We start from the raw sequence: 19,391 nt of genomic DNA, 5'->3' as shown, positions 1-19,391 counted from the left end.
GCATTTATTACTCAGTTATAGCAAAACTGGTGTTATAGAGAACAGCTTTTTTCCCTCAAATTTTGCTTGTTTCTGGAACTGAACAACAAGGCTAGAAATCTTCTGAGAATAGGTTTGCAAACTATCCTTTTAAACCTTTCTATACATAGTTGGATTAAAAATGTCAAGGGGGGTTTATTTTTTATTTTTCCTAAGTTTTTCCCCTTATGATTCTCTTTGCAAGACAGAATTTCAGATAATGAGAAACAGTTTCAAATTACTATTTGGAGAGAAAAGATTTTTTGCTTTCCCTTTTTCAGTTCTCTGTGTAAAGCCAGCTTTTGGGATGCAAGGGTCAAAATCCCTCCAAACATATTCACCTCCAAGGTAACTGATTTCACCTGTCCTATTTAGACAGAAGACAAGAAAAAACATCCATGTTCTGCAGCAGGTCACATATGCTTTTCGTTCTAGAAATGCAAATTGCTGTGAAAAGGAAAACCTGGGGAAGCCGTGCCGTGGGGAAAGGTCCTGGGAGTCGGTGCTCCAGGAACGGCTGCAAAACCTGCAGCAACCACTTAGCAGCTCCAGGATTGCACTGCACTTTATTCCAGCACCTACACGCACCTCCCGTCAATGTGTGCCTGTGTTTGCCTGTTGTATCCACCCCTTTTTTCTTTTATGCTTTGGACTTGTCCCCTCTCATTCACTGCTTCCAGCAAGGCTGTATTTGGGCATAGTGGAAAAGCAACTCAGTAGGTTGTAAGATTTGAGCTGTAGGCTGTGGGCTTCACGATCCTTTTATTCTATATGTGTATAATGCTGACTATAAGGAGGTTTGACTACAGCCTGTGGATGTGAGATGCCACTGTTAAATTAATATGAATGGCAAAGGATAACCATGCTGTAGCAACGAGAAAAAAATCACAGTTATCACAAGAAAAAAATGCGATCTCCAAAGAATATTTTGCTCATACTCTGCAATCTCCCCGCTGGCAAGCCCTAGAAGAAAATAGAAGAAAAGAGAGGATGAGAGAGAGGAAAGAAGAGAGTTAAAAAAAAAAAAAAAAAGAGCAAGGAGAGGCAGGGAGAAAGAGAGAGACAGACTGAAGCGGATACTTTTAACTTGTCACGGTGCAACACTAGCTTTTAATTAATACATCCTATGCACAACTTTGAAGACTGTTGGTTGTACAGTATTTTATGATAAATACATTTTATGGGATTTTGTTTTTAAAGAGGATTTTGTAAAATAACCTGCCCCAATAAATGATTTACCAGCTGCAATAAAAGATCAAGGAAATTGTTCAGATTGCATCTTAGAGCATCTAAAACTCTGAAGTTTATTGAGATCTAAGCTACCCCCAGATCCACAGTCCTATTAAAAAGTTTTGTAGTAGCTAATTATCTTGTATTGCATTTTTTAAAGGGTAGCAATCCTAGAAGAGAGAAAAGTCTGGAAACAAAGAGGGGTTGACGCCCTTTGGTGGAGAGTAGAAGAGAAAAGGGAAGGAGAAAACACCGACAGAAGTGAGTAACAGGGGAAACATGCTGATATATTAACAAATGGAACTCAGGGGGATACGATATTCCTTCAGTTACATAAAGAATTCAAATGAACTCTCAGGGTTTTGTTGTTGGTTTTGGTTTTGTTTGGTTTGTTTCTAAAGAAAGAAAAAAGAAAGATGATGAAGGACACCTTCTGCATATAGTATGCCAAATATTACTAGACCAAAAACGGAATGATTTGTTTTCCTGATGTTTCTGTTCTTGAGGAAGATGACATTGTGCTGGTATCAAAGCTGAAAGTGAAGAAATGCTAAACTGTTTTCAATTCTAACAAGGCCAGGGTGCTGCAGGGACGAATGGGGTTGGGAAGTATCGTGTGCTCCAGGAATATATGAATGTGGACAGAGACGGATTTGGGCCCCTTTCCCAACACTTTCAAGCTGAGGGACTTTGGAAAGAATGGAAGATCAATGCTGGCCAGTTGCTGACTCTAAACTTGACTGGATCACCATAACTCTGCAAGCCATGCAAGAGAGACAGTGAAGCTCCCTGAGAGAGAAATGCAGCACCTTGGGATAGAAAATGTTTATGGTATTTTGGCCTATCCAATTTGAGAGACAGATAAATAAAACAGTGGGAGCAGGCAATGCTAGCTGAATTAACACTGCTATTCAAAAGTGATGAATTAAAGGAAAATATTCAATTTTGACACAATCTTCTTAATTTTATTTTGATTTATCCTTTCTGTCCACTACCCTGTGAGTATTTTCCAAGAGAAAAAAAAAAGAAAAAACAATATTTAAAGGGAGTGTGCTGTCCTTAGAATGTTGCTATAGGATTTTTTTATAAACATTTCTTCATTTCTTCTCCTAAAGAATACTTTGACAAAACTTAAGCAGCTTCTCAGATCAGTGCAACAATGTCAAAGCTGCATTCCCAGGCATAAAATGGTTCCAGCATTTTCTGATGAGCTCTACCCATAAGCAACAATAAATACATTTAAAAAGGGGGTCTTCAGTTGCTTATAAATGCATCTATTTTAACTAACTTCCTTATCTGTAAATAATAAAAAGAATGCTCCTTCCGTATGTCACAATGATTCTAAAGATTAAAAAAAAATCAAAGATAAATTAATTTATACTTGTAAAGTTCTACTGGGAAGGAATGTACGAGAAAATCAATAATTCTGTATTTCAGGGAGGGTTTGCATGCTGTAAATAAGGCCAAGGGCCACAGTGAATAAAAAGCAAAAACAAAATACATTGTATTCACACAAATTCACTACCCAAACCACCCACAGAGGATGACCTCTGTGGAAAACAGCACATAAACCTCATATTCACAACATATTTGTACAAAGGGGACAAACTGAAATTGCTTGGGTAATCATCAGCCTTTGTGTTGGATTTTGCTGCACATCAAGGCATACTTTTGGGATACAAAGCTATTTGATGCTAAGATTACTTACCACACAGAAAAAGTGTATTTCTCTAACTCCTCCAAGTAAAAATTCGTCTTTGAAGATGTTCCTCCTTTTTCTGTTCCTGCACTGTTTACAAGGCCTGATTTTTCTTGATAACATTGTTCAGGTGGGTTATTCCAATTGATCTTTCAATGAAAAAAAAAAGGAAGAAGAAGAAGGTCTTTCAGGTCATTAATACAGATAGCAAAGCAAGAGCTTCCAGTTTTGCCCTAGCTTGAACTTCCAGCTCTGTTCTATCCCTCAGTGTATAACAACCTATGATACAGCCTAGTAAACCTGGCTTTATATATGTAAGAGTAGTGTTCAGTGAACAAACTCACATTCCTGGAAGGCTGTGCTTTCACCAGAGCTCTTACAGAGCCATGAGCTCATGTTACTACTGCGAGAAGCCACCCAACTTCCCCTACCTGCTCATTTTTGCCTGTGTTCAGCCCAAGAATTCAGGCATCCACATAGGGAAGCATTTGGGGAGGACTGATCTGGGAAGGAAATTAATTCCACTTGGCCACTATCCTTTCTTCTCCTTCTTTTTACTGGGTTAACTCTCAGTTGGACCCAATCTGATCCAAGCCACCTTGCACAAATACAAAGGCCAGCATAAGGGAGGGGACGGGATGTTGCCAGCCTGTGGTTCAAACAACTCATCAAGCTACAAAGTAGGGAATGCCAACTACACTTGTCTCTTGAGTAGTAATCTTATATGCACTGGGCCAGATCTGGCACTGCTACCATCTGTCTTTGGAGCGATAGGAGGTCTCCCTAATGCTCTGCATTAACTGCACCTTCATCAGCCAGCAAAACATAGCTTCCACCAACAGAGACGGAGAGGTTGTAACTTGCCAAATGGAGATTCATAGTTGACTTAATGAGGCTATGTATTAATAACTTCATACGGATAATAACAAGCTCCACAAAGAGTTTGCTAATGGTTAGTGAAAAAGCCTGTCCAAAATAAAGGGAATGAAGCTAAAGCCAGTTATGCTCACACTGGAAACAGTTTCTCATAAATGGGGAAGGGGGGAATATACCATTTAGAGGTAAACACAGAGGGAAGTTTTGGTTCTCCAGCCCTTGATGCTTTCACCATGAAGACTAGTTGAATCTCTGGAAACTAAAGGACCTTAGATAAACATATTATTGATCTTATTGAGTAAGTGGTTGAAAAATTCTAGCCCATACTAGAAAAGTCAACCAAAATGATTTATAGTCCCTTTTAACCTTGGCATGTATGAAGACTGTAGTGAATAAAATATTTGGGTTTTCTCTACAAATCTCAGCAGCCTCAAATGGGCTCCCTGGAATGTAGCTTTAGTATTTGACATAATAACATAATTAGGTACTTTGCTAATTATGAAAAATACAAAGATTAATATTTTTGCTCAATAAACCACTTTCTCTAAAAGTTAGATTTGCATTCTCAAACTTGATTGCATGGACTGCAACTGCATTTTGAATTTTAATTTAATGCTCATGGACATAACAGACAGAGGTTCACATCCATGCCTACATAATGCTAAACACAGCTATCAGTAAACATGATACAATCTTTATATTTTTAGTGGTCATTTGAAAGGCTGCCATAAGCAATGGAATATATTGTCAAAAGGTTATCCTATGGGGAAAAAAAGAATAGTTAAGCTAGAGTGGGAGCAGGTAGCATGCTCAAAGATATTTTACATATTAACATCAGGCAAGTAGAGATAGCATTGCACTTCCAGCAACATGATTACCTGAATTAATTCCCTAGAAAAAATCAAGTTTTCTTAGCAGGTAGTGTGTGCTCACACTAACATGGTTTCCATGAAGGTAGTCTCTGCACAAAGTATATTATTTAAGACATAAATCCCAAAGGCATTATAAAAGCTTTATGAGTGAATTTCTCTGAGACTAGTAGATCCTGCTTGAAGTAAAGAAATGAGAAGTTCTCTTAACAGCATGACAGTGGGGATCATAGCCACAGAATATATTTTACTTCTCACGGATACCGCTAACCAGAAACATTGTGTCCTTCCTAGCTGCTATTTAATACCTTGAATACATGCAACTGTATGCATGCTTACTGCACCAGAGCCAAAGCATTAACTCCTGTCATTCAGAAGATACCTTCTGGGAAACTATAGGTAACTCTGTAGTTTAGGTGATTTGTGGGGCAGGAGGGACAGAGAAAGAAAATCTTTTTTTCCTGATGCAGTATTCTATATTTTCGCCCCAAAAGTGAGGTTCGGTGCTCACTATTCACTTTTGCTGGAAAAAAAAAAAAATCTTTATGGAAAGGAGCTGCTGTGCAAACAGTCACCTACATGAATTTCTGTCTTCCATCTTAAGTTTGTTTTTACATTAGTTCTTTACTCTTTCCTATAGGAAATAAGTAAGAGGAATTACTTTAAAAGACAATTTTACTATCAAAGTTAAAAGTGGACCCAAATGACATGATTGAGAAAAGTGTCTAAATCTTGCTCCTGCTAAAATGAGGATCTCTGACTATTACAGTTCGATCATTTGAAAAAAGAGGAGCTCTTACAGACTTTGAAAGAAGATTTCACATGCTCAGATTTCTTTTGTGCCAGAGTATTCTCCTACAAGGCTCAGGTCAGAAATCTATTTAAACATGTCAATAACTGTAAGCCTGTGAGTCATTTCACTGAGTCCAAAGGGACTAGACAGTAGTGAATTACCCATGGGCTTGCGTACCTTGCTGAAATCGGGTCACTTTAATGTGGCTGCAAGAGCTAGCTACAACAGAGGTTCCTATAAGAAGATGGTATTTTGTTCAAAGGCAATCTGCTATTATGGGATTGTAGGAAATGAATTTCACTCTGCCACTCCCATGGGTTGGGTTGGTTTGCCAATTACACCCACTCCATCAGCCCTTAAATTGCTATTTCTACAGATACAGGACACATACATATACACACACGTAGACACATCCACAGTTGTTTGTACAGAGCTCTCATTTCTCTGGGTTGTCCTCATCTCCCTAAAGAAATAAGTCACTTAGTCGTTTAAAATGGAGGGAACTTCCAGCTCCCTCATCTGCTGTTGCTCATGCATATTTACAAGTAGATCATTACTTGCTATGAAGAGTCTCCCTGTAATCTTTGCTCCATTCCTCTCCTTAGACCAGCATGGCCGCAGTGTACTCTGACTCCAGGAATATTCAAAAGCACAGTTCAGAAAATTTGTCTCACCTTGTCCTAGGGTCTCTTTACTTCAAAATATATTTAATGTTTTTAATTTACTAAGAAAAAAAAAAAGAGGAAAATAAAAAGATGTACTCACAAACTTCCCCACTGTATGTATATATCCCTACATACATGTGCACATCTGTGAAACACAAGCAGCTGGAAATTATCATAGCTACCTTGACCCATAAATTGTTTCCTAAATAGTCCAGGCAGATGATCCAATAGCTTCACTGAGCACTTTCAGAGAGACTGTGACTTCAGAGGATCATCATTACCTTTCCATGGTGGTCTTTTAGCATAAACAAATCACAGTCCTTATCTGCGCTGCCACAGCAATCTTGATAAAAATCATTTTCTGTAAGAAAAAGCGTATATTTGTATTGGTACATGAGACAAACCTCTACAATGGAAGGAACCATTTTGTTGTTGTTGTCGTTGTTGTTTGAATGTCATGTTGGTAGTTTTTTCCTACCTCCCACAGTGTTAGGATGATAAATGCAGGGAAGACTTCAGATACAGTGATGATGAAAATGACCGTTGTATAGATACCACATAAGAAAAACAGAAATAATGGACATAAGAAGAAAGAACAACAGCAGAGGACATTTTAACACACAGAACGTCTACCCTAGAAAAGAGAATGAAGTTAATTTTGCTGTATAGACATAATGGCCATGTGAGGATATCGTCAAATGAGGCATGGGGATCAAAAGCACTCAGGTTTTCTATGCAACAGTTGCTCAAGCAGCATGCCTGCCCAGCTTTTGTAGAGCAGTGGCCTGCAGTGTGAGCAAGAATGCATTTCTACATCACAGCAAGCAGTGCTGAGAAAAAATAAAGGTCTGCCACACAGCACCAGGAGGATAAGCCAAAATACACTTAATCATTATTTTTACTTTTTTTTCCCAGTTACCTCTACCTTCCCTCAATAAAATGCTGTCAAGTGTACTTAAAATGGAATACAGATAAAATCTGCTCTTAGGAATTATAGCTGAAGATGTGCATATACACAGCATCACATCTTTGAGTCTCAGTATGTCTGTGTGTGTACCAATGGATATACGAATATACAGTATAACTATTTTAAGTTTCTGCATATATCCTGCACATGTGATTATACATATGAACCCACAAACACATTAAAATATAACTGTACCTCTTTGGAAAAAAATGGCCACTGATATTTTCTTTGTTATGCGAAGAAATAATGCTGAAATAATGAAGACTTTGACCTTTTTTTTTTTTTTTTCAGGGACAAATTAGTAATCGCCAGGGCCAGGAAAAAAAATCTTTAAATTTAGGAAATGTGAAGGAGAAGTAAACAAAGATTGTTATTTAATCAGGACATGCTCTTTTTCTATTTTATTTGTAAGGCTTTTCTTTTTCTATACCAGTGATTTCGTTATTTTAATTCCTCATAGATTTCTCCCAACAATTTTTGCTAAGTAAAAACACAATGTAATTCTTCAATGGCTGTAGCAGTAAGAAGCTGCTCAAATTAAAGATCAGTAAAAAGTACAAAAAAACTGTATGAAAATAAATAAATAAAGATGGCAAATGCTTGCAATTAGACAGGATGAAAAATCTAAAAAGAAATTAAATTTAGTTGTAATACATTTCCCATTCTTTTCTTCATGAAAATTACTACTGAAGTGTTTTTTTTTTCTGTAATTTAAATGTTAAGCTGCCAGATGTGTGTCTCATGCTTGAAGAGTCGAAGCTTTGCATTATTTAGCATATTAAGATTCACAGAATTTAAAAAAGGGCTCCTTTATTGCCTGGAGGTTCTAATTAAGTAAACCTTAGCCTGGTACATTTAAAACTTGCAATACAAGAGATTTTGCTTCCTTTTTTTTTTTCCTCTGCAGCCAAGTCTCATCAATATAATAAATATGGAAAATACTTAAGATGATACAATTTTTCTTTGGCTTGAGGAATTAAACCTATCTATTATTTTAAGAAGTTTTTAATAGAGGCCAGCAATCAGAAAGACATCTAAAGTCTCCAGTCTACTTTTTAATCATAGGAGTTGCTCTTAGTTAGCAGGGGAAAATGTGTCTTATAAAAACTGAGCTATGTAAAAATTCTTCCGCAGACACAAAACAAAGCAGTTCAGAGAAAGGAACAAGAATCACACAGTTCTGCATAATTAAATTGATTTTTTTGTTTATAACCTATTACAGTTAACCACAAAAAACTAATAAAGCATTAATTAGCTGCCCTATCAGCAATTTGTTCACTGAAGGAGTTAAGATGGTTGCATCAGAAACTGTAATAACATATAAATTCTTTTGACATACAGTGCCCATAAATCATACCTTAAATACAGTTATTTTTGCCATTTTATAAAATGTCAAAGGTGTCAACTTTGGCCAGATATAGCACTTAGCAGTGACTATTTTAGTAAATTGACTCAAAATACATTTTGTTCCTTGACAGGAGAACAAAATACCATTCATGATCAAAATGAACAAATCGAAGAGGAAAAAATAGCACCAAGCAAGAATTATCAAAAATAGGGATTATAACTATGATAAATATACATCTGGTGGTGTAAACTCTGAGTTAAGATGACTGGAAATCAGAGCAGGGAAAGTGTAATTACACCAGGGTCTGGCTAAGACAATAAAAATCACAATTCAACCACATTATCATGAATCTGTGACAAAATATTGACAAGATCTCCAGCAGAACAGTGTTAATGTTATACATTTGAATAAGACAAATAAGGAGGGCTGGTCAGATGAAGTTAGTTCCAAACCCTGACAACACTGAGAGCAGTCTTATATCCTTATATCTTGGCATGCCAGTATGGAACTTGAATCTGAGTCTCCTCTGTTTGAACATTCGACCAGGAGGTTAGAAATTCAGTTGTTCATTCTACTTAACGCATTATTAATATGAAATGGAACATCTTCAACAGTCAAGTTTGAGAAAACCTAATGACTAGTGCCCAGATCTCCCATCTAAAACATGAGAGACATGCAGTATGAACCAAGCAAATCCACAGAACTTCTCTATATTAAGAAAACAGAACTGTTAGTAGACTATCCGCTATCATTGGTGTGTTGGTGCTTCCATTCTTCCTGGTCTCTTATTTTGCTAGAAATTCCACTTGGGGCTAAGAAAATTTTCCTAATGAGCAGCTTGTTTAAAAAAGAACAAAGATGGCTTTTGTGATGAAAGGGAAGGAGCTAGCATGTACGTCCGATTACAAACAAGAAGTTTTGAAAAGGTTTAAAAGGAAGTTGAACTTTGAAAAAGTTTAAAAAAAATATGGGCAAAAAGAAATAGAAAGGCCTTCATCTAGGAAATTATTTTAATTTATGAATGAATCCAATCTGCCTCACAGTGGTCTGGAAGAAAATACTTTCAGCTTACACTGCTGCAAAGCAGAGGAGGATGAAGTCCACTCCCTTCTGAAACATACAGCTTTTCTTGTAGTCTTGAGGGAAAAAAAATTAGAAGGTTGCCATTCAGGAGTGGGGCAACAGACACAGAAATCACTGCTTTGGTTAAATTACAGCAGAGGAATAGAAATATCACACTGAATCCAGGCTCACTGGATTTCACAAAATAGTTTCTGAGGTGGCTGTGTGAATAAACATAACCTTTTCAACAGAAACATTTCTCACCTAAACAAGCAGGTTTTCAGAAACTTCAAAAATAAATTCTTCCTCTCCAACTGTAACAGTTAAAGTAGAATGAAGCAGCCTCTGCATTCTTTTTCTTGAACTGGAGTGGACATCTGGACTTAGCAAATACACTGACCTCCAGGTGCCATCCTTGCTTAGGTGCTGTTCTGAAGCTTTGCTCAGACAGAAAATATTCTTGGATGTCATGAACGGATAAGATTCTCTTCCCAGTGCAGTCACCTAGTGTTTTTCCATAGGTGTATGCGGAGAGGAGTATTTAAACTAAAGATCTTAAATATGCTCAGACCATATTGAGTTTATTTCAGAAAATATACACTCTAAGCAAAAGAATCTTTTTGACTTAGAAGGTTTGAAAAACTGGAGTGAGAAGTTTGTCCTGGATATGCCACAGAAACACAATGATGCAGCAGGCGGGAGGAATGACAGAGGCAGTGTCAAATCCAAATACAAGTTGTTTATAAAAGCCTGATTAACAATACTTATGAGGAATATTTTATACATTTCCAGGATTTTTACTGTGGTGCATGCATAATTGAAGACCTTGAAAAAAGAAAGAGGAGGCTGCAGAACAGCTGTCTGCTAGGATGAGCATTGGTAGGGAGGAAAATGAAGGCACTGTTGAAGCTTCAAATCAGACATCAGTTACAGTATAATTCCTTGTTGCTTGGTGCTTCTGTTGAAACTAAAAGGAGATTTCAAAATGAAACATTTTTCCCTACGTAGTTCTGTGTGTAGATATTGAGTTTAATGTTTACATTAGTGACAGTGTTCCATCATAAAAAAATCTGTGCTTTAGTGACGATCCTTAAGAAATCAAAGTTTTGTGTTAAATTAACAATAGCAATAGATTTAGCAAGTAGTCAAAGTTAAGCTCATCAAGGAAAAACTATGTGGTCTTGTGAATGAAGATAAGTGAAAATCTATTTATTTGACCTATTTCAAATCCAGTGATGCTTTGGAGGTCTGCTGATGGTCCAGGAAAGATAGCCTATTACACAAAATCAGTTCTTCAAATCATCAGTAGATGAGAGTATTATCTCTTATTTTTTGGGCCGCTCTCTACAAGAAAGACATTGGGGTGCTGGAACGTGTCCAAAGAAGGGCAATGAAGCTGGTGAAGGGGCTGGAGCATGGACCTTACAAGAGCAACTAAGGGAGCTGGGGTTATTTAGCGTGGAGGAGACCTTATTGCTCTCTACAGCTACCTGAAAGGAGGTTGTAGTGAGGCGGGGGTCAGTCTCTTCTCCAGAATAACTACTGATAGAACAAGAGGAAATGGCCTCAAGAATTAGAAAGATTTTCTACATGGAAGTGAAGCACTGGAACACGCTGCCCAGGGAAGTGGTGAAGTCACGATCCCCGGCAAGAAGCGTGAAGAGGAGGCACTTAGGAACATGGTTTAGCAGGGATGGTGTCAAAGGGTTTACGGTTGGAGTCGATAATCTTGAAGGTCTTTTTCAATAATCATTCTACGATTCTTATTACAGTGTATACTGAGTAGATCCTCAAACGATCTGTTCAGACTGCAAAACAATTACTGTTGGATCTAGCCTGTCTTCAATCAAAATTGTAGAAATTCGGTATCTTTCAAAACCAGGCCACTTATTAACTATGTTGTTACAGGGTATTCGTAAGAGAACCTCTTGATTTGAGAATCTGGGCACTATATGCCTTTGTTTGGCATTGGAACTCTGCCAAATTCTACATAATTAATTGGAATCAAAATTCAACACAGTAGTTTTATAGCTAGATAAACATTTGTGACAGGACACAGGAAAGAGGAAAAAAAGAATAGTGGTCTACCTGCATAACTTGTAATTATTTTTTGAAACATGGATTCTAAATTTGGAAACATGCAAATGTTGTCTAGGAAAAATAAAACAGAAAAACAGTTAAAAAAAAAAAAAAAAACAGATGTCAAAATACCACTGTATTTTTTCAGCATCTTCTGTTATTGAAGGCTGCTTACATTTAAAATATTTTGGTTTTTCCAACCTGCTTTGCAAAACTAATGCACAAATAAATGAACTACAAAGTGGATTCCACTAAAGTAAAATTTGGAAAAAAAAATCCAGGCTAAGGCTGTGATGGAAGTTCTTGGAAGGACCAATGTCTACAAAAATAAATAAAGCAATGCTGGATTTATTTAACCAAAACAGTCACCACCCCTTACTTCTACTGCATCTATGATGGTCACCATTCATAGTGCTTACAAATCCATCCTAAGCAATGCTGCCCTAGCGCCTACCTCTGTTTGTACCTGCTTGACACGAGGTATACCCATATCAGCAGACTCACAGTCCTAGCTATCTTCTGTAATCAGCTGAGACAAAAACCTCCAATAAAATGGTTTACAAACTACAGTTCATGGGCTGCTGTAAAAGGAAAGCTGGAGTATCAACTGCCTCAAAATAAGTGTGCAAAATTCCAGTAGATAATTTGGGTGAATTTGTGAATTTGAAAAAGACTGAGAGCTAGTGCTTAGACAGGAACTCCCAGGTAGGTCTTTCTTATGTAGTAATTTTTCAGTTCAGCGCATAAAGGCAGTCCATTTCAGCCTCCTGGTGCAAGAGGAGAATTGCTCTTTCCTTTCAAAATACGGGATTCATTTACTTTCATTTTCACTCTGGCTATTTACAAGAGAGAGCTAGACTCCACTTTTCCCTAAACCAAGAGCTGGTCCTCATCTTCTTAGAGGTGAGTGGGACTGCCATGAGTGTTGCCTTTGACTGTAGAGGACAAGTAGGCTCCCAGTGCCCATTCAGCCACTCAACTATACCTCTACCTGCACATTTTTGCCATGACCAGGAGTGCCTTGATCCTGGCCATGTGTGCGGGTGCAAGTGTGAACAGAGCACAGGGAGCTGCAGGTACAACCTTGACATCATCAGTTCCTTCTCTGTTGGTAAATCTGCCTCCGGACATCATGGTGGTATCTTATTTTAGAATAGGACCTAGGAGTGCCTTTACCCAGTTCTCAGACACATATGCTTTACCCAGTATAAAAGACTAACTGTGCAGCTTACAGCTCTTTGCCTTCAAAAGAAATGTCACAACTCAGAAATAAACACTACCTGATGTTAATCCGGACAGGCACTCATAAGTAATTTTGTTCAGTACAATTAACAAAGGATATAGCTATTAACATGGTGCAGGGAAAAAAAAATACTTCCCCACAACCTAATAGCAACATGTTGTGATCCGCGGATATAAATGACCAAATAAAATGAAAGGATGTAAAAATGTCACGGAAACACCAGCTGTAATCTAATGTTGTCAGTGCACTCCACGCACACCTTGTAATTACTAACACATTTGGCCTGCTAATACATTTGAGACAGAGGAGCCCACTACTTCTGCACCTTCTCACGTAAGCTGCTTTTGATCCTTCACAATTGATTTAAACTCTTCCATTGCTTCCTTTGCCCACTGAAGTAATTATGAGATGATATCGCAGAGCAAGGGGGAAGGCAGAGGAGGGTATTCACACAGATGCCAAGCAGATCTATTTGCAAACTTTCCGCAAATTAAATCATGCAATAAAAGTCCTAACCTGCTGGAAGCATTTTAAGCTCTTCTCTTTTCCTCCCAGCTTCTTCTGACACACACGCTTCTCCTCCTTTCGCAGCATTAAACTGCTTCTCCACTTCCTTTACAACAGTGGGAATACTTCCCTTATGGGTGTCAGGATCTTTCAGGGAGGTCAGAGGTTGCCCTGCAGAGGAAATGACAAGCTGTGAAATGTAAAAGAACAATTCCTTCCACATGTTTCTTTGCTCCAGGAGCAGTAAGGGGTTGTCGGCTAGCATCGCGATGGGATGGGCCACATCTTTGCCTAGCAGTCCTGTCAAAACTAATTTACAGTTAAAGACCTGAACAACTGTTTAAAGCTTTACAACTCCAGCAAGTTGCAAGAACTGTGGAAGCCAAGTGGTGCAAACCTACACTGTTTTTAACAGCCAGGCAGGGGGACAGATGGAAGAAAAACAGAGAAGTGCTCTAACTCATATAGTAAGCAGATAAATTGCATACAAGAAAATGGTTCTTCTGTACAGTATTTATTTACAGGATAAGCTCATTGCCTGGGAACTGCAAAAAAAAATTCATCTGCTTTAACTTTTTTTCTGGTTGATGCATGTGGCACACAAGCTATCCATTAGACAGTTCATTGTATGCTAGTGAAAAACAAAACAAAAAAAGCCATTTTAAAAGAGCTTAGTTGTTCTTTTCCTTTACACTGTCAGAGCGTAGAGAACCAGAGGAAGGAGGGACAAATAGACTTTTGGAATGAAGAAATGAAGATGCCTAGAAAATCTGTCTGCTACCTTCTTCAGGCAATGGTCAAAAATGGGTCCAAAGACTACTGAGGCAATGGGACTTTTTCTATCCACCAAAGCAGCAGCAACAAACATTTCTGCTACTGGAAGCAGCATAGCAGTGCAAACACAATGCTCACTGCAGGTTAATTCACCCTGTATTGCAGGTCTCCTTCACTGAGACCATCCTCCTGCTGGGACAAAGCTAGCTTAGCCATCACCATACACTTTCCTTAGAAACCCAGGCTGATAATTCCTCTTCTCTAACACGGGCAGGTTAAACAGCCAGTGCCATGGTTAGGATTTCCCTGAGCTCACAGTGAAGGCAACAATAAACAAGAGCTACGCAGTGCCAACACAGAGCTACGTTGTAAAAGAATAGTGTGGCCTGGAGTTAATGGAAATAATATGAACATTCCAAAAACGAAGACAAATTCAGAGTGAAGGTTAAAACACTATTTCCTAACCTGCTCTATTTTGCGTATATGTTGCAGCTCCACATATGGTATCGATATGTAAGATCAGTGCACCAGCCTTCATTTAGGCTGTTCTTGCTTTCTCTGGTTTGTGTCTCAACCTTAATGTCACTTTAACAGAGCTTTTTTCCCCCCTGCTTTTGGTCGTTTAACAGATATAATACAGTATTTATAGAGCATATCAATGTGCGACAGCTTGCCACAGATCATAAACACATTTTTCTGTTGGAAATGTTGAAGTCGTGATTTTCACCACGTGATCTCCAGTTCCCTAAGGTTCACTCCTTTAATTGTAAATAGCCAGAAAGTCATCAAGCCAGTGTTTAATAAACTTTTAATTTGAAATGGATTACCACATGTTGTGTTTGTTTACCCATTATTAAATCTCTTAGCAACATATCACCAGCAGAAACAGCATACTGTAGCACTGCATAGATACATTAAAAAACAAACCCATGGGGGATATTAGCAGCTAATAATATCTTTAAAGAAGGCTCCAAGAAAAATAAATAAATATAAACAATATCAAAACATACTTCTAGAAATTTTGCTAGCGTTCATCTGTGTGACAAGGAAATTACAGACCCTCCATGACCAACTTATCAGCTTCCTTCAGAGGTCTGCACACCAAATAAGACATGCACTATTGCTCTTCCTCAGTTCTTAGAAATACATCTTTCTGGAAGTCTCAGTCAGAGTGTGACAAGGTTTTTTGTGTGTTTTCAGAAGAGCGGCCTATTTAGTTGCAGCCTGTATGCACTTATGTGCATGTGTGCACACACATGTAAATCAAACTAATAATATGAATGAGTTTGCTTCATTATGAGCTTGTCCGTAAGCTGCTGGGAAAAATCAGATACATCTCCACCTTTTGGATTGACTATTCATGGCATCTACGGCACGAAGATCCTGAGCAAATATGTACTACATATATGGTCCCCACAAAAAAGATCTTATTCCTCAGTACAATGTATGTTTATGCTTCCAGACATCAAGTATTGGGGCATTTACATAAAGCCCTTTTGCTTGCAGTTGCTCCCTAGCTTAAAAGTGACAAAAGGCAAACCTCATTTTCCTTATCTCTTAAACCACTGTTCGCTTTCTCAAAAGTACTTCTATTGGCCTCTTTTATACTGTACTTCCAAACTGAGCTTCCTTTTCACCATGCTAAATGATCAATGTTTAACCGTTTGCCTGCTTGCTTTCTTCCAATATTCTGAGGAAACTGCACTTTAGAACTGAATCTCTATTTCAGATTTGCAACAGTATTCACACAGACACTACCACCTGTAGGCTGACTACATCCTTCAGTTCACTAACCAAGAGGGGATACAGGAATGTCTGCATGCCAAAAAAAAAGAATAATCATTGTTCCTGGCAGTCATATCCCATATGCTAAAATAGAAAAAAAACAATTCAGTCCTCTCATCTGGCCTTCTTCTCATTCCTGTATTTATAAAGGAAGAGGAGGGCTGATTTGTGGTGGGCTGTCACAATATGGTCAATTGTGTCTTCAGTGCAGCTACCTCAGGAGAACCACAGAGGCCAGGGAGGACGCTCAGCCTAGAAGGGATGTTTAGAGATTTAACAAGAAATCTTCTGGGAAGGTCTGCTGCACATGAGCTAATGATAATTTGTCTTTCCTACAGGTTACTACTTGATTGAATCTTAATGAAATTTCATAGGAGTAGTATACGGCTTGTCTGTGATGCCAGAACCATCTTCCTGCCAAATTTGAAGTTTCTGTTGGAGCCCAGGATGGTGCTAGAATTCTTCCAAAAATAATTAGACAAATATATATATATATATATATATATATATATTTCTGTAAGCTTGGGGTCAGAAGTGGCTGAACTATTATTGCCGTGACTTTCCAAACATCATTCAACTTTAAGCAGAGGACAGCATAGAAAGGTTTATCCTCAGCAATGGTTTAAGTTGTTCACAAGCGAAAAAGAGAGTTAGGCAGCCTTAATGAAAATAATCACAGTATTCCTGTTATAACACACATTGGGCTAATATCTAAATGAGGAAAATCTAGCTTAACAAGAACAATAATAACTAGCTTTCATTTCAATAAATGGAAGTATAGGTTGCTCCAATGAGAGACCTAACATAAAAATGAAGGTTTGAAACCATCACCTTGTGGTCTAGACAATTTAGCCTTCTCCAAAACTCCATTCTTTTTGGGAATGCTTGCAGATGTGAGAATTTCAGGTGGGAGATGACGACGCATATCACATTGCTCATCTGAATCCTGTGGTAGTTTAATTATCTAGTAAAAGAAAATGTGTGAGAGTAAGCAGTTGAGTATTCCACAGATTCAGAATATACTTGTTCGTACACTCTTTATCAACTCTAGAAGTGCAAAATGTTGTGTTCTTCCTTCTCTGCACTCCATTTACTATGGATTTCTATCATCACATTTATTTCTCCTGTGCGTCTTCCCCATGCTTATGAACTAAAGCAGAAACCCCAGAAAAAGTACCAAACTCAGATTGATATAGAACTACACGTCCTTGAACCATTAAACCCTCCCAGCTGTGGGGTCCTCTGTGTTGTATTAAAAGACTAATTTTGATTTCTTTTTAATATTTGGGGTTTTTTCCCCCTCATCATTTTTCACTCATTTGTTATTTTTTTTCAAAGTCCTACTAACAGCATATGCAACATTTTCTTTCCTAGTTTATCTTAAGTGTATGTCTGGCATAAATTCTTATTCATCTTAATACTTCTGAAGTTATTTTCTCCTCTTTTTACTCATTGTAGATCCCCAAATAAAGATTGCCTAAATTAAAAAATCACTGAGAGAAATTCAAAATGAATAGTAACACTTGCTTTTAACTAATCACATATTATAAATAAGATACTTTCCAAATTTCTCTCTTTTGGTAAACATTTTTTCCAGAACCAGGCTGGCCTGGTTAAATGAGTTTTGAGTGTGAGATGTTCTTGTTAACATTCAGAATAAGGCAACATATCTCTGTTACAAATAACACTCTTAATCTGCAAAGACAAGAAGTAGACCTTCCACTGAAGAGTTCTTAATTTAGGCCCATTTATTCAAAAGAAAGTGACATTTGAATTAAGTCCAAAAACTATCCAAAGTATGGCTCCTCCCATGACAGAGCCTTGCTTGTTAACAGAGGACAGCAGTCATACAAACAAAGATACCATAAGCAATCCTATGTTATTCTGTAGCAATATATAATTGTGAAAGCATCTCTGAGATTCACTAAAATTGTGGAGGAAATTCACATGCACACAATTTTATGACCAGTGATAAACAATATTGATATATCGATCAATATTTTGAATAATTCTGACAAGTGACTGTAAAATTGACTAATTTCAGGTGGGAGTTAGAGATGCATGTCATATTCATTTTGTTTATATGGACACAAGATAGTTTGATAAATTGCTTATAAAAAAGGCAACATTGATTTTAAGTCTGACGAAAGGAAAGCAGAATATGTTCTAAAGAAAACTGACAAAACCAAAAGGCCTAACATTTGTGAAAACAAACCTGAAAATAGAGATTGCATAGCCAGTGATCCAAGTCCAAGGAAATAAACTTTTCAATTTTTTTGAATCGGTCAACTTTGGAATTATAATGGCCTCTGAGGAAGGGGCATTTAAACTTTCCCTCCAAAGTGTTAAAACTGTCGTCACATAAGGGGAAAGCCCCCCATCCTACTCCTCGATCAACACAAGCCCAGGTTCCATGAAGAAGGAAGAGCTCGAAGAGTAGTACCATGCCTGGGTTCATAGCCCTTCTGGGTGGCAGAACCTAGAAAAAGAGAAACAGAAAAGATTTATTCATTATAAGAACGTCACAAGGAAACAGCCTTCTTATGGCAATCTACAAACTTCATACCTTTGAATACATTTTACATATTAAAATAAGTTTTCACCTCTTTTTCCCCCAAATCGTATATTAGAAGCATTTCTACCACCACTATAATAGAAAATACTGCACATTTTATTCATGTTGATTTTGCAATTTCAGTTTCTTCCCTGGCTGTCTAAAAAGTGTTCATTTTTTTCATTAACATGCGGTGTAAAAATATTGCAACTAGAAAATTATAAAACAAATTTTAAGAACAAACTTTGGAGCCTGAGACTTTCTTGTGATGACCTGTTCAGATCCCTAACTATTTTCTTGCAGCAGCTTTAGAAAGTTCCTCTGCTCAAGCTTTTTTCTTATACCCAATAAGGAACATTTCCAGGCTTGCTCCTTACTGAGTCATAAACTCTTCTCCACCCAGTTCTGGGAAAAGTATTGGTACAGAATGGCATTCTCCTTCATATTAAAGCAGGGAAACCCTTCTTACAAAATATGTGGACCTCAGAGCAGGGTCAAAAAGGATTTTGAGGTAGTAAACACCCAGCATACCAAAGACTGGCCAACAATGTTTGCATTTTTCATAACACAGAGCTATTCTCAACAACTTGGAGCTAGGCAAGCAGGTTACCAGTGCCTAGGGCCTGAAGCAATTGTGTTCCAGAGGCAGACTTGAAAATCAGGAGTGAGGAAATATCCCTAAAGTAATGAATTTATGTAAATCTTTCTGTAAGGTGTGCTGTGTGAAGCAACTCAAGGTCATGCAGAAGAAAACAGGGGAAGTAGGGTGAAAAAAAAAAAAAAAAAAACAGAAAATCTGATCCTAAGCCACAATTTTAATTATGTTCTTTAATTAACATGGGGGTAGATCCATGTACAGATGAACAGTTTTTATTCATTGCAAAGGACAAATAAAACTAAAATGCATACAAAAAGTGGAGTA

General features: G+C 37.7%; 1 protein-coding gene across 1 annotated transcript in view; it reads right to left on the bottom strand.

The window, feature by feature from the left end:
• Positions 1 to 19,391, bottom strand: part of LOC104572448 (uncharacterized) — a 154,873-nt gene that overhangs the window by 77,848 nt on the left and 57,634 nt on the right. The window contains exons 10-14 of the mRNA XM_088521722.1: positions 18,131 to 18,394; positions 16,747 to 16,879; positions 13,366 to 13,527; positions 6,432 to 6,511; positions 2,957 to 3,096 (exon numbers count right to left, since the gene is read on the bottom strand). Coding sequence (XP_088377848.1) covers positions 2,957 to 3,096; positions 6,432 to 6,511; positions 13,366 to 13,527; positions 16,747 to 16,879; positions 18,131 to 18,394 — 779 coding nt within the window. The remainder of the gene's footprint in view (positions 1 to 2,956; positions 3,097 to 6,431; positions 6,512 to 13,365; positions 13,528 to 16,746; positions 16,880 to 18,130; positions 18,395 to 19,391) is intronic.

Source organism: Tinamus guttatus, unplaced genomic scaffold (genome assembly GCF_059628265.1).
Source record: "Tinamus guttatus ecotype Peru unplaced genomic scaffold, ASM5962826v1 Tinamus_guttatus_pri_ptg000131l, whole genome shotgun sequence".
Classification (NCBI taxonomy): Eukaryota; Metazoa; Chordata; class Aves; order Tinamiformes; family Tinamidae; genus Tinamus; species Tinamus guttatus.
This window is presented reverse-complemented; position numbering and strand designations above follow the sequence as displayed.